The sequence below is a fragment of the Dipodomys merriami genome, unplaced genomic scaffold (genome assembly GCF_024711535.1).
Source record: "Dipodomys merriami isolate MVZ:Mamm:240054 unplaced genomic scaffold, mDipMer1.0.p SCAF_16, whole genome shotgun sequence".
NCBI lineage: Eukaryota > Metazoa > Chordata > Mammalia > Rodentia > Heteromyidae > Dipodomys > Dipodomys merriami.
Genome location: NW_027202937.1, coordinates 31,547,149 through 31,562,777, shown reverse-complemented (window position 1 = coordinate 31,562,777; position 15,629 = coordinate 31,547,149). Strand labels below are relative to the sequence as shown.

At 43.8% G+C, this 15,629-nt stretch overlaps 2 protein-coding genes across 5 annotated transcripts in view; one reads left to right on the top strand and one right to left on the bottom strand.

Moving 5' to 3' along the window:
- Positions 1 to 15,629, bottom strand: part of Psmg4 (proteasome assembly chaperone 4) — a 154,025-nt gene that overhangs the window by 80,345 nt on the left and 58,051 nt on the right. The gene's annotated exons all lie outside the window — the stretch shown is intronic.
- The window catches only part of Slc22a23 (solute carrier family 22 member 23), a 198,433-nt gene that overhangs the window by 133,930 nt on the left and 48,874 nt on the right, over positions 1 to 15,629 (top strand). For 3 of the 4 annotated variants that reach the window (XM_070024645.1, XM_070024646.1, XM_070024647.1), the window contains exon 4: positions 7,208 to 7,376. In XM_070024645.1, the coding sequence (XP_069880746.1) occupies positions 7,208 to 7,376 (169 nt within the window). Of the gene's footprint in view, positions 1 to 7,207; positions 7,377 to 8,969; positions 10,093 to 15,629 lie in introns of those variants that run through there. The other variant, XM_070024648.1, reaches the window with a different exon arrangement.

The window sequence follows — 15,629 nt, the reverse complement described above, 5'->3', positions numbered from 1 at the left end:
TTTCTATCTGGATCTCCGTCATCCCTTAGGAGAACATCTGGGCTGCATGTCCTTGCCTGTTCTTAATGCTACTGTGTTGTCTAAACTCAGGAACTTGTCTAAAGCCTATCTGTGCAAATAAAGAGAGTAGGGGATGCTGGCCAGGCTGTCATGGGAAGAATGGCAGGAAGGGATGGAGAAGACATGTCAGTCACCAAACATGCAAGAGGCAGGTGAACAGATGCTGGAACACATTTCAGGAAGGCCTCATGGGGCCTGATGTACACAAGATACTTCATCTCTCAGTAAAGGTCTACCAGAGAATACAGTAGACCTTTGTATTGGGAGACTTATAATTCTAAGGAGACCCCCCCCCCACGAGCATACACACACACACACACACACACACACACACACGGAATAACCTAGAATGCTCAGGATGTGCAGGGTTTAGTGCTATATACCGTAGATGCATGATTTCATATTTTCCAGAGTGCCACCCAACTTTCACTAAAGACTTACCATCTTTCAACAAATCTGGAATTTTTACTTTATTACTTCAATGTAGTCCTTTAACATTTACTCTGCTTTTGGGGGGTGCCATTTTTAGATTTTTCACCAAATTTAGGGCAGGGAAACAGCACATCACATGACAATTTAAACCCAACTGATAATGTGAGAATGACTGAGAGCTTCTCTATATCCAGGATACATGTGTGGGAGTTTAAAATTTTTGTTTTGGAAATTTCTTTTGATTTTTTTAATCTTTACCATGCTTGGTCAAAACTATCTGCAATTAATCCCTGAGGAAGAAGGGTTTGCTGTACATAGTAAGAAATTTTCTGCAAGTAATTAGCTGTCAGGGTTATAGGGCTGGTTGGTAATGTGAAATACCCTTCCTCCTGGCTGCTCACAGGTAAAGGGTTTTGTTTTGGGTTTACCCCTTTTCTTCAAGAAAGCCTTGGTTCTGTTTTAAGGTCTTAAAACCATGTTTTTAGATCGCAGGTCCAAATTCCAAGAGTCCCAAGTTAAGTCTGGCCACTCACCTCCATGTGCTGAATAAAAGAACATGGTAAAGGACAGAGAAAGGAGATTTATTACATGGCAGCCATGGGAAGAGAGCACTTCATTTGGTTTCTAAGGTACAGACATTGACTTCAAATTAAATTGGAAGAATAGGGGCAGCAGGTAAGAAGGGTAAGTGTAGTCAAAATAGTCATAGGTCACAGGTGAACCTGGTTGAACATTAGCTCAGTCTTTGTCCCAGCAGGAATTCCAGAAAACTTGTCTCATTTTATTTCTGGAATAGAACAAAAATAAATGATCTCCTCAATTTGGGGCTGTTTGCATTCAGATAACAAGAAGACACTATTTGAGGCACAGTTTGCCTTGTACACAAGATAGTTATCACTGAATCTTCTCTTTCCTCCTGAAAACAGGGTGATTAACAGAGGGACTGCAGCTCAGATCAAAGGGCACAAATACAAAGTTGAGGGACTTGCAGTTAACTCACAGGAGCCAGCAAAAACATAGTTTAAGTTGCCTCTTGTAGTCTTTCAAAAGATCAGGCAGGCCTGAAGATCTGTGATCACCTCCTTAGCATGAAGTCAGCTATTCATGGGCTTAGTCATACTCACCAAGTACCCTCACTATAGTACCTCCTTTAGTGTCTTTTGTGTGACTTCACATGGTTGAGGGTGTTTTTGCTATCTTGCTTTTTTGCTTTTTTATTTGTTTTATGGTACTGAGAATGAACTCCAGTGCCTTGTACATGTTTGGCAAATACTCTACCACTGAGATACACACACACACACACACACACACACACACACACACACACACTCACACACACACACACACACACACACACACACACACACACACACACACACACACGTTGGTATTTGATTGAACACCTGAGAAACACTGGCCTTCCGCCTTCTTTCCAAGAAGTGACTACAAAGCCAGCTGACATCTGGCCTCCCTTGCTGGGCTACCTCCTCCTCTGTCACCTGCAGTGACCATTCTGAACAGCAGAGCTTTATTTTCTTTTAGGAAATTTGTGAAAACCTGGAGACTTCTGAAAATCAAATTCTGAGTTGTGTCAAACAAGGCTGTGTTTCCCCAAAGCCTTGCACTGTACCTACTGGTGGTGGTCTTGGTTCCTATTAGTACTGACCAAATGCCCAGCCATGTCTTGGTCACATGCCATTTCATTCTATTTCTGGGCTTATCAACAAAGCACTTTTGCTTTGGAGTGCTTTTGCTTATAAGCTCTCTCCATTAAGGTATTAGGAAAAAAAAAAAACAATTTTAATTGTGGATTTTTAAGGTGGTTTTCTTGGATTCACTCAGTTCTGTTCTCTTGTTTTGCTTTGGGAGAGTTAAGAATCAAACCCAGGGCCTCACTTGTAAGCAAGCCCTCTGCCATACCCTAGAACCTTAGTTCTGAGGTTTATTGTTATTTGTTCATTTGTCGATACTGGGGTTTGAATGCAGGTCCTCGCATTTGCTGGGCTGGCATGATGACCACTGAGCCACACCTCCAGCCCTATTTTTCATCATTGGTTATTTTTAGGATAAGCTGTCTCTTCCTTCCCACAATCCTAGTACTATAGGCTTCTCATTGTCACTAGGATCACATGTATGCATGTGCCATTGCATTCAGCCTCCCTTCCTTGGAGACAGGGTTTACAACCTTTTCTGCTTGGATTGGTCCATCACTTCCATCCTCCCAAGCTCAGTCTCTCATGTAGCTTAGTTAAAGAGATGTGTACCACTATGAGAAAGGGGTCTTGCCAACTTTTCTGCCTGACTTAGAACCATGACCCTCCCATTTCCAGCCTCCCAAGTAACTAGGAGCCACCAGTGCTTGATTTAGTTCTATCTTTCAATTGATGATTGATTGCTTCTATGCCTGGGGGAATTTCCAGGAACTAAAATATATAAAGAAGAACAAGTATAGACTGTTTCTCTTCACAGACCTCAGGCCTCAGTGCAGAGGCTTTCAGAGTAGACTTCAGGCTTACTCTCAAAGTCACTGGATAGATGAGCAACATAGAAAGCACATAGGTCTCATCTCATTGGTTCACATAAGACTAGTAGTAATCACATTGTTATATATACTATGATGCACTATGCTGTTTAACACCCAACATCCCATCTGGAAGATGACAAGATTAAGACACAGAGCGCTTAAGGGACTGATCCAAGGTCATAAGTACCAAGTACTAGATTAGAACCCAGGGCCTCTGGTCCTAGAGACCTTTGCCTAGAGTAGGGCCAACACTACATGCTAGGTAGCTGGGGAACTATGCTTGAATCTTTCATGCTTTATGTGAAAAGACTGTTTTTTGTAACTCTTCATTGTCTGTTCTAAGACAATTTGGAGTTATCTTCACTGGCAGAGAAGTTGGCAGTTAGAAGCATCAAGACCCAACCAGGGCCAGGTGGCTGGCACCAGTGGCTCACGCCTGTAGTCCTAGCTACTCAGGAGGCTGTGATCTGAGGATCATGGTTCAGAGCCAGCCCAGGCAGGAAAGTCCATGAGACTCTTATCTCCAATAAACCACTCAGAAAACTGGAAGTGGTGCTGTGGCCCAAGTGATAGAGCACTAGCCTTGAGCTAAAGAACTGAGGGACAGCGCCCAGGCCCCAGAGTTCAAGCCCCACGACTGACCAAAAAAAAAAAAAGATCCAGCAAGGGCCTTACCTGGGTACAGTGATCACCCAAAGGCTCTGAAATACCCAGGCTCTGAGAAAGCATTAGACACTATTACCTGTCTTTCAAGACCAGACCAGTAGCACTGGGCAGGTGGCTAAAACCCCCCTCCAAGGAGTGAGAATACTCTACCTTGGCTGAGAGCAAGCCACAAGGGGCAAAAAAATGTCCCTGTACAGTCCTCCCTCCTTCCTGGCAAACTCCAACACTTAAAGATTTAATAATATTCTAGTGGATTCTTTCTCTCCTCTCTCAGAAAGGAACTTATGACTTATGATTAATAACAAGCCTTGAGGGCCTACAGTTCCTTGATGATGACTTTTTTAACTGTTTTTTTTAATAACTGCCATCATAAGGTAGTCAGATTCAAGCAGTGGAAAGAATTTTTGGGTAGTCAGGGCACAAATGGTAATTATCTGAAAGCAGTCACATCTGTGTCTCTAGTTAAGCCACTGTGTCTTAACTAGAATGTGCTAGAATAGCAATATCTGCTGGCATGTTGTGTCCTTTTCTGGGATTCCTGACAATAGGAGGATGGAGAAGTTGGAGGAAGGTGGTTCTAAAATTTCAGCTTCGGAAGTTATGTCCAAGAGACAGACTGCCCACCTCCCTGGCAGCACACAGAGCCAGGCCTCACCAGGTGGTGAAGGGAGATTGTTAAAATGCAGTTGCTGATTCTGTAGGTCTGCCTAGAGCCCAAGCTCCCTGCAGTGCTGACACTGCAAGTTCTTACACCCCACTTGAAGTAGCAAGAAGTTCAGGGGCCACTCAGCCACTTCCAGGAGAGGTAAGAGAAGCCCCTAGGGAGAAAAGCTGTGACTTCTTAACCATTTTTATACTGATAGTCACACAGATAGACTAACTAACCATAGCAACTCATTTCCAGCCAGAGGAGACTGCAGGATCAATTGTCCTCAAGGACTGTTCTCCTCCATCATTAGCACATGTTAACCTTGGTGTTGGAAATACTTTGTGATACTTTGCATGTTGTCACATAAGTGTAGATTAGTGTGCAGGGTTAGGCATCCCAGCGGGAACATGTGTTGAAAGAAACACATGGGGCTCCTGACGCTTTATTCATGGATGAATAAGGGGCCCAAGACCTCCAGTGGTTACCTGACGCCTCAGAGAGTAGTACATCCATTCCATAATATGTATCTGTCTTGCTGTAAATCTTACCAACCTCAGCATATGAGGGTTTTTGTTTCCTTTCCTTCTTAAGTTGAGAAATTTTAAAACTTTTCACTTTAAGAAAGCTCTTACTGCTTCTGTTTGCTTCTGTTTATCATGTCTGAATTGCCAGGGTGACTATTCTTGCCTTTTGTGACCATTGTTAAGTAAAATAAGGGCTACTTCAACACAGGCACTGTGATTCCATGACAATCATTCTGACTAAAGGGTGACTAAAGGGTGAGTATCCAAATACCATGTGGATACACTGGACAAAGGGACAATTCACTTCCCACCCAGTAGGATAGCACAAGACTTTATCCCATTGCTCAGAATGGTATGCCATCTTAAACTTGCAGCTTGTTTATTTCTGGAATTTTCTATTTAATATTTTTCAGATCACAGTTGACTGCAGGTAACTGAAACACTGCAAAACAAAACCACAGATAGGGCAGGACTTGTGTAGTTACAGATGTTTTCCTATTATGTGTCACTAAATTAGAGTAGTGAAGAGAAAAGCTCCAGGAACAATGTGTGATGTCTGTCTGATATGAAGCCATCATCCTGCTTTGTCATTCTCTGCCTTTGTTTAAAGGTCACTTAGGTAGCCAGGTGCTAAATTTTCTTATCTGAAAGTAGCTTGTGCCACATCTTCAGATGCTAAAGGTATTGTGGCTAAGGCAGATTTCTGGTTTCCATAGCAACAAATTTGCTACTTAATCAGTGAAAACTAGAGCCTACAACTGGTAGTCTGCTCTGAAAAGACTTTTTTTTTTTTTAATTTTGAGTGGAACAGAAATGCTATATCTGGTCCCTGCTAGGAAGTAATCTTTTAAGTGACCTTGATCTATAATGCCAAAAGGAACAGCCTTGCAGCAAATGGCCAAGAATGGACTGCTTAATCTGGTTTTCCTAATTAAACAGCAAGGAGTTCTTTATGAGCTATATATAGGAAGACCCTTATCCTTGGTACCCTTTCATCAATAGCTATGTTGAAGACAGTGGCTGAGCAGAAACAAGAATTCCAATGACAATATCACTCACCCTACCTCAGAATGAGCTAGTGTAGGTAATGGCTAGAATTGTAGCCTATCCTTGTCAGGACTGATAATATCCTATAGCCAAGTAGAATTTACCCTTCCTCCCTCTCATCTGTCCATCTTACTCCCTTTAGCCATTGGGCCTCCTACCTCTGTCATGATCGCTGAACAACCAGCAGATAAGCTATTTTGACAATCTGTAAGTTACACTATCCTATGAACAGTCTCCAGACACAACAGCATGATAGTATATTTTCTTCTTGAGGGGTATTCTTCTCCTTCCTGCTTTTTAAAAAATCTTTTTGACTACAATTTTTTAAAAAAATAATCCAGCAAGCTATCTTCAGCAAATGTTGCATAGTAGAAAAGATGACTAGCAAACAAATGTGTATGCTATATAGGGAAATACATATTTATAATATATTTATATAAGTAAATATATAGATACATATTTAACCCAGGTGCTTTTTCTAGTATTAAGGATTGTTGTTATAGGGAATTGTATAGTATGTCTACAGACTAAAGTTTTGGTACCAGCTTTTTACTCAAGTCAGATTAGGAGAATGGATTCTTACAGACCCAAGAAGGATCAGCATCTTATCTTCTCCGATTTACTGGGCATTTGTTAAAGACAGACACTGTTATCCTTTTGGAGCTATGCAAATAATCAGATATGATGCCTTGCCCACCCACTACAGTAGGCAGCAATTAGGATTCCAACAGGGCAAAGGAGCATTCCTGTTAGGTCATTACTGTATGATTTGTGTTAGGTTATTACTCCACGGTTTGCTTTTGTTTTGTTTAATAGATTAGCTATGAGATTGGTTTGACTATATTTGTCTTGATCTGACAATGGGAGAAAAAGCTCTTGAGTGAAAAATTCCAGGTGGCCTGGTACTCAGAGTTCTCATGGATCCCTTGGGTTCAGGACCAGGAGCTGGAATGCAGTTCAGGTGGGGAGTTGAATAGATGGATGTTCCTAGAGTCCTGTACAACACCTGAGGGTCCCCACTGCAAGACCATAGACAGAAAGGAATGGCAGCAGCATGAACAGACAAGGAAACCCACCTGGGGTGGCACCCAAGGTGAGGGGAAGGACAATAAGGGATTCAGAAATTCTGTTCCCACAGCAGCTGAGTTTCCTAGGTTCTGAGCTAAGCAGCAATTCATTATATGACCTCAGACAGTGACTTAGCTTCCTTCCCAGCAGACCACAGTTCACTCATATGTCATTTTCATTGGCTCTCTCATCCATTGGACGGGGGCCTCATGCCTCTTGTTGGTTTTTGTATTCCAGGGATAGAGCTGTGCCCACCTGGAAAACGGTTCATGATCACAATGGTGGCAAGCTTCGTGGCTATGGCAGGCCAATTCCTCATGCCCGGGCTGGCTGCCCTGTGCCGGGACTGGCAAGTGCTGCAGGCCCTGATCATCTGCCCCTTCCTGCTCATGCTGCTGTACTGGTCGTGAGTATCCTCCACATGTACTGTCTTTCACACGATTGCACATACAGGGCACAGGCTCAACAGTCCCTGAAAGTTACACTACTTTCATCTTGTGTTTGTTTTTTTTTTCCTAAAAAGATCTCTCTCCCTCCCCAACCTTTCTCTTTTTTATTTTTAACTATTGATGTTGTTCAAACATACACCAAAGTCAGCCAGAGTGTGCCAGAGCACTTTCACACCTTCTAGATGGTGCCCACTCCACAGGATTATTCTGACATGAATTTTTATGAATGAATTTGCAAGGTGATGAGAGGATCTTATGTTGGGAAAGGGAAATATGGAAGTGTTGAAAGAATAATTTAGCCAGGGGACAGTAGTTCATGCCTATAATCCTAGCTACTGAGGAAGCTGAGATCTGAGGATTGCAAGACTCCTCTAATCACACATACACACGCACACACAAAAAGTGGAGCTGTGGCTCAAGGGTAGAGCACTACCTTGAGCAAAAAAGCTTAGGGACAGTACCCAGGCCTTAAGTTCAAGCCCCAGGACTGGCACCAAAACAAGTAATTTAGAAGAGTTCCTTGTCCCTTCTATGTAAAGGGTAGACAAACTTCAGCCTTAGGCCAAGTTTAGTCTGCCATTAGTTTTTGTAAATAGTGTTTTATTGAAACACAGCCACACGTAACATGTTTACAAAGCATTGCATACATATGTCTGCTTTCAAGAGAGGCAGCATGGCCCACCAAATTGAAAATACTTATTACTCCATCCCTGCTCCAAATCAGTCCAGTATGAGTTTTCAAGCCATGTGTAACAAGCTTTTAAGTTGCAGGCTTTTTTAAGGGGGGGGGGGAAATCCAGCTGAATATGCTGTCTGGATGTGTGACCTAGCAACTGGATTTTCATAAACTCCCCCAAGAGGAAACCACTACGCCATGGATAGAGAGGAAAACAAGAGATCGTTTTAGCCTGTCGATAATTAGCTTCTGCCTTTCTTCCCCTTCCCTCTCAGCCCCCTCTGATGCTGACACCCTCACCTCTGCCACCATGCTGTGCACGGTGGCGCAGATGGCATGAGTCACCCTGGGTTGCTGTTTAGTCACTGATGAAAATGGAGTTTCTGGCACTCAATCCCTGGTGTCTCTGCTTTAAATGTTCAGTGTCACCAAGAGGGCTTCCTGTCCTTAGGTGCAGGGAGGGTGGTTGGCCCTAGCCTTTAACTTCATAGTGTACTTCCAGTGATCTATCCTGAGCAGTGCCCTTGACTACAACCAAAATGGATCTCACTGTGCTTCAGGTCAGGAGAGCCTGGGGCTCAATAGCATGAAAGAAGGGCCATCCACTGAAGAGGTGACTCCACTAGCACAGCGGCCAAAACTGCTCTTCTGCCAGGCCTGCTTCAGGGCACCCATGTGTCTCTCATTCACAAAGGAGGTGCTTTCACGAGCAGGATGGAGTCGCTCTCATGCTTCCTTTTGTCTTTTACAGAGGTCCCTCCTGTGCTCTTCTCCTGCCAGTGTTTGTGGCTGGGCTTTTGCTTGTTTGGGATTCTGGGACATTGATTTCTCTAACAAACTTTCTCTTGTTTTTTTTTTCCTCCCCCTGTGCCAGGCACTGAGTGCTGGGGCCTTAGCAGTGGCAAAAGGCTCATCCTCATTGTGCAGAGGGCAGACCTGCCCTCTCCTCTGGATCCTCACAGCCTAGACCTACAGCCTGTATCCTTGTCCGACCTTCTGGCTCCCATCACTTACCCTGGTCCTGTAGATCCTCCCACCTACCACCCTGATAGCTAGCTGCCACCCCCAGTGCTGTCAGCAGAACAAGGTGATGGAGAATACAGCCTGGTGGAAACACAAGCCCCAGGAATTGCAGAAGGGCTAAATTTGTTTCCCAGATGCTGCTCCTACCTGCCCCAGGAAAGAGGATACCTGAAAGTGAGGCTGAGAAGGATCTCCCAGAGCAGCTCCATTTTCGCAGGCTGGTCTGTGAGGGAAAGGGCTGGGAGTTTTCCTTACCATTTTTTCTCCCTGTAAGTCTTAGGACTATATTAAGGTTTAATGACAAGATGAGATTGAAGAGCTAAGCAAAATTCCTCAAAACACACTCATTTAAAACTAAAATTATATCATCTGAGGGACTTTGACAGGTGAAGATGTGCCTGTTCATAGCTGGTCACGGATGTGACTTGCCATATGCATAGAGCTCTGTGCTGCAGTTTGACTGTGCAGCTCCAGAAATCTACTGCACACCTTTGAGTCCCTGTTTCCTCATCTCTATAGAAAGTGAGATACACTGGGTGCCAATGGCTCACGCTAATAATCCTAGCTACTCAAAAGGTTGAGATCTGAGGATCACAGTTCAAAGCAGGCCTGGGCAAGGAAGTCCATGAAACTCTTAAATCCAATTAATCACAGACAAAGCCAGAAATGGACCTGTGACTCAAGTGGTAGAGTGCTAAGTCCCCCACTCTCCCCTCTTCTCCCCCAAAAAGGAGCTCAGGGACACATGGTATTGCATCCCTATAACCCCAACTGCTAGGGAGACAGAGATAGGAAGATTACAGCCCAAAGCTAGTGGGACAGGAGGTGTGGAGGAAATCCTGTTTGAAAAACAAACTAGGAGCAAAAAGTCTGGAGGCATGGATTAAGTGGTAGAGGCCAGTGGGCCTACAAGTATAACACCCTGAATTTAAAACACAGTTTCACAAAGAAAAATAAAGTGAATCCTAACAGCAGCTTCCTTGTGGTATGGTATTATCTTGAACACTGAGGGGTGCACCAAGGGCCAAGCTCAGACACAGCACCTGGAGCTCTGCCACCTTATAACTATGCAACTTCTTACAGGTTCCTTAATCTCTCTGAGCCTCAGAATTGGTCAGTACTTTGGTCGGGAGAAGTCAAGGAATTCATACATGATAAGCAATGAAAGCAATGCCCATATTTAGTACCACATATGTCAGGAATTATGATCAACATAACAACTGTTGTATTTTATATGTATATTACTATGATATAAAGTACTTAGTATATATTCTATAAAATACATAGCTCATCAGGCCTATACATTCTTATAACTATTAAGTAGTACCACTAGTACTATTTATATCATCTTAATAGAGAGAGAAGTTCAGGTATAACAGGGGCAACTACTTCATCCTTGCTGACCACCCTTGATGGTCTGCCCCATAATCCTGGCTTTCAAAGACTTGCAGAGGCAGTGTCTGTCCTTTGTCCTTATCTCTGTAATCACCACCTGTCTCCCCACTACCTGCAGTCAGCCGTGTCCTTTCATAGGCCAACAAGCAACCTAGGTGCCCAGCAGCTCGATTGGTACTTGCAGTAACTGTAAAGCATAAACACATGCATGAACAGGAACAGGAACCCAGCTTCCCAAGGTGCCCACCATCAGGTTCTGCATAGGTGCGTAGAGTGACTCCTGGTCAAGGCGGGAAGGATGTGCTGTGGCTTGTGCTGAGAGCATTTGTCTGTCCTTGGAGAGTGGACAGAGGCAGGGGAAGGCTGTGCTGTGCCTCGTGCTTGTCTATATGACATGAGTGCCCACAAAAGGGGATGGGCAGGGCCATTATAGAGGTCCTTAAAATCTTGCTTTGCAAGTGACCTCAGTGAGACTTGCTGATGATGTTCCCCACATGGCACATGAAGGAGTGGCTGGGGCTGAGGTTCTGTGACCCGTAGAGATCAGGAGTAGTAGAGCCCAATACCCTGCCCTGCCATTATTTGGAGAACCACAGGACAAACAAGGTAAGCAGCCGGGGGAGAGCTGTAGAAAGGGGGGTTTCCATGTTGAAACCCATGGAGGAGCCACTGAGAATTGCTTAGGGTCTTGCCGGAAGCCACTGTCTGGCCTATGTGTAAGTTTTATGACTGTGCAGGTGTAGTAAGCCAAGAGATTAGAAGACCACAGTATTGAAAAGATACTACCCACAGTTCCTAAAAACTGTCCTGAGCTTGCCATACAACAGAGCCTTAAACTCATCCCTCTCATCCACCAAACTCAAGCTGCTCAGACCTGCCTCTTCAGAAGCCAGCTTTTGCCTTGGCAATTCTGACTTGTTCAGAACATTTTCCCACACAGGTGGTCAGAAAGCAGAGAAGTCTTTGCTGTAGTTTCCCCTAGAAAGTATAGTGAGGCAGGATGGAGAGGCTGGGGGTTAGCTAGTATAGATCATTTCAGTTGGTGCTGGGGCATAGAACTGTTCTAAGTTGTTTGGTACCTGGCCCTGGGGTGATCAGGACAGGTGCGTTGGGCTCAACACATGAGAGCCTTTGTAGGAATAGTTGGGGTATAGGCTCTAGGTTGGTTTGCCTGCAAAGCACTTACTCACAGTTGAACCATTGGCTATCTCTAGGACTTAGTTACCCTGGGAGGAAAGGTTCACCAGAATCTAGAAGGCGCACACATCAAAACATCAGAAAGCAATAGGACATGATCCATGTACAGCCCTTCATCAGCTATCATGGTTTCAAAATGTTTTGTAATAAGTGACCCTGAGGGTGGAGAGGCCAGCCGGCACAGGCTGGTGGTGCCAGCAGTTGTGTGATGTGCCCAGACACAGGTTGGGGATTTAGCAGGTGGGTTGCAAGTGCAGGTGCTCTGTGGCGACCAGGAAGATGTGATATATGATTGATTTGTGCCCTAGTGAGAGGAGCCATGGTAAGAGGTTTACTTATGTCCTCAAATGAGTTGCCAAGCGTTCAGGCCAGTTGTTTCCCTGTGGGTAAAGGAAGAGCTGCAGAAATTAAGGCTGGAGAGAAAGGGAGAAGGAGATGTGCTGCTCATGTTGGGGTTCTCCTGTGTACCTCTGACACCAGGACGGAAGAGAGAGTACCTGACTGAGAATGTAAACTGTCATAGGAAGTGGGTAAGCCCAATGATGGTAGCAGGTGTCCGAAGCCATACCCCACCTGTTTGTATGTACCTAACAGAAATACTTATTAGAATCAGGCATCTGTAATCCTAGCTACCAGGAATTTGAGATCTGAGGATCACAGTTCAAAGCTAGCCTGGGCAGGAAATTCTGTAAGACTCTTATCTCTAGAAGTAGAGCTGTGGTTCAAAGTGGTAGAGCACTAACCTTGAGCAGAAAAGCTCAGGGATACCACCTAGGCCCCATAACTGGCGTCCCCCAAAAGAAAAGAAAGGAAAAAGAACTACATGTTAGTTGTTTGGCTTCGGTTTTCATTGCTCCAAATCTCAGCTTCCTGAGTAGCTAGGATTACAGATATAAGCTGTTCCTAGTACTCTTGAAAGAGAAAGCAGTGATGGTTGTATTATCACTGGTGTTAGAAGCCAAGGAATCAAAGGGTTTTACCACTTAGAAGAAGAGGACTGGATTCCAGTAGCTCACACCTATAATCCTAACTACTTGAAAGGCAAAGATCCAGAAGCCAGTGGTTCCAGGATAAGGAAAACAATTTGCAAGAGCCCCATCTCAACAGAAAATGTTAGGTATGGTAGCATGCCTGTCATCCCCGCTACACCAGGAAGAATAAGTCTACAGAGAGAAATGTCAATAGAAAGATTGTGGTCCAGGCTGGCCCAAGCAAAAAATGACGAACCAGAGCTAAAAGGGTGGGGAGCTTCCCTCCCCCGACCCCAAATAGTAGAGTACCTGCCTATAATGTGTAAAGCTCTAAAGTTTGTTTTGTGTTGTTTTGTGCCAGTCCTAGGCATTCTCCCTGAGTGTTTGTGCTCAAAGCTAGCCCTCTACCACTTGAGCCATAGCTTTACTTCTGGCATTTTGCTGGTTAATTGGAGATAAGAGTCTCACAGACATTCCACCCAGGCTGGCTTTAAACTGAAATCCTCAGATCTTAGCCTCCTCAGTAGCTAGGATTACAGGCATAAGCCATTGGTGCCTGGCTCAAAACCCTGAGTTTTAAGTGAGGGGAGAGAATGATTTTCAAATGTCAGTGGTTGTCAAAACATAGTTCCTGGGCTGAAGCCAAGAATTGTGTTACCTGTAAGTTCCCCAGCCAGGCTGATGCTAATGAGTGTGAGGCCAGCTGAAGAAATGCTCCTGGGACTGATGAGCCCTGAAGTTTGAGAAACAGGTGTGCTAGACACCCCAGGACAGAAGGCAAAGAAGCCAGGCCTCCTGCAGTTTGAGAGAATGCAGGAGCTTGGAATGCCATTCATGCAAGAGAATTCAAAACAAAATGGTGAAAGCTCCAGATGCTGCCCTTGAAAGATAGTAAGAGCTGACAACCTGTCCATACAGATGTTGTCTTGAGTCTCCCAAACAGCCGGAATTTGGAGACTCCTAGGAGCCATGAGAAGATGTGGCAAAGGCTTGTTCCTGGATCTGCCATTTTATTTACAGTACTGGCCTGTGCAGATGTAGAACTTGTTAGACTCCTATCCAGGCCATGTCTGTGCTTAGCAGAAGGGGAAGGTACCCTGCACTGTGTACCTGTGTCCAGCAGCAGCCCCAGTGTTCCTACACTGGGGACCAGGAAAGGAGGAAGTGACTTTCTTGCTTCCTCTCACTTTCCATCAAATCTCTCATTGAGAGCACTGTGCACTCTGTGTAAAGCGGTAGGAGGAAGTGCAGCAGACATGGTCCAGATTTGAGGAGACAGTGAATTATTAACTGCACCCTGCTCTGTTGGAATTTGAACCAGGAGAGAGAAAAGAGCGGTTGACAGTCAACACCACCACCAGAAGCATCAGGGGGGCAGTGAAGAGAAAATAAGCTGTGTGGGAAATAATGAGGAAAGGAGAGAAAGCATGAGCTGTCTGCAACACTTGGAGAATAATCTGCCAATTCCCAGATGAGAGAAACCTCTGGATGGGGTAAAGGAGGGCAATCAGATGTAAAGAACACATGGACTGGGAGAGAAACCTGCGCCAAGGCCAGGAGCGCGGAATACTTAGGAGAAAAACAGTCATGCTAAAAGGGATTCTTTCAATTTAAATGTTATTGTAAAGGTAATGTACAGAGGGGTTATGGTCACAAGATTCAGGTATGAGTACATTTCCTTTTGAACAGTGTCATCCCCTCCCTCATTCTCTCCCAGTTTTTCCCCTCCCAACTTCCCTCAGAGTTGTATAGTTCATTTCCAACAGAGTGTCTAGTGGGTTTCACTGCTGAAATGATTCACCCTTTGTCCTACTGTTTCTATGCTTCCCCTTCCTCTTCCCAAATCAGATAAATGTATATACAAGACAGAGGGTAAAGAAATCAAAAACAGCAACAGAAGGGAATTAACCAAAGAGAAAGGAAAGAAGAAAAAAGAATTTAAAACAGTATAATAAAAATACCTTACTTCCATTTCGTGAAGTTCATTTTGATAAGCATCATTTTATTTGACCTTATGCACATAGCTATTGACCCCTGGTGATCTTCTACTAAGAATATCCTCCTTTGTTCTTACTACGTGAATGTTTAGATTGCTGTTTAATTAATCGTGTGCAGGTGTAATTATTTCTCTTTTACTGTCCACTGGGTTTATTTTTAGATTTATAGGCACATTCTAATTATTACAAATGAGGGAAACCATGCAGCCCATGTTTCTTTGGGTCTGGCTGATTTTGCTTAGTATAATTTTTTCCAAGTCTTTCTTTATGAATGAGGCATTTTCTGATGGAAGCATAAAATTCCATTGTGTATATATACCACATCATCTTGATCCATTTGTCCACTGAGGGGCATCTGGGTTGATTCCATATTTTGGTTATAGTAAACAATGCTGCAGTGAACATGGTCGTACTGGTATCTTTAGTGTGGTCTGGTTTGTGGTCAATTGGATAGATGCCCAGAAGTGGGATTGCTAGATGATAGGTAAGCTCTTTGTTTAGTCTTTTAAGGAACCTCCATATTGCTTTCCAGAGTAGTTGAACCAGTTTACATTCCCACCAACAGTGTGGTAGCGTTCCCTTTTGGCCACATCTCTGCGAGTATCTATTATTCTTAGTTTTCTTGATAATGGCCATTCTAACTGTGGTAAGGTGGAATCTCAATGTTGTTTTGATTTGCATTTCTTTTATGGCTGGAGATATCAAACATCTCTTTATGTGTCAACATTCTTTTATTTTTTCTGTCAAAAATTGCAGCTTTAGTAAGAAAATTTCATTACTACAGTTATGTTCTTACCTCAGCATCTAAACAGTAGCCCTTTATTTTACAAACAATATAATTTCCTATTACTGGTTTAGAATTCAATTCACTTTTTTTTAATTTGCCAAAGGAAATCTGTTGTATTTCTTTTTCTTTAAATCATTTTATTGTAAAGATGCTGTACAGAGGGG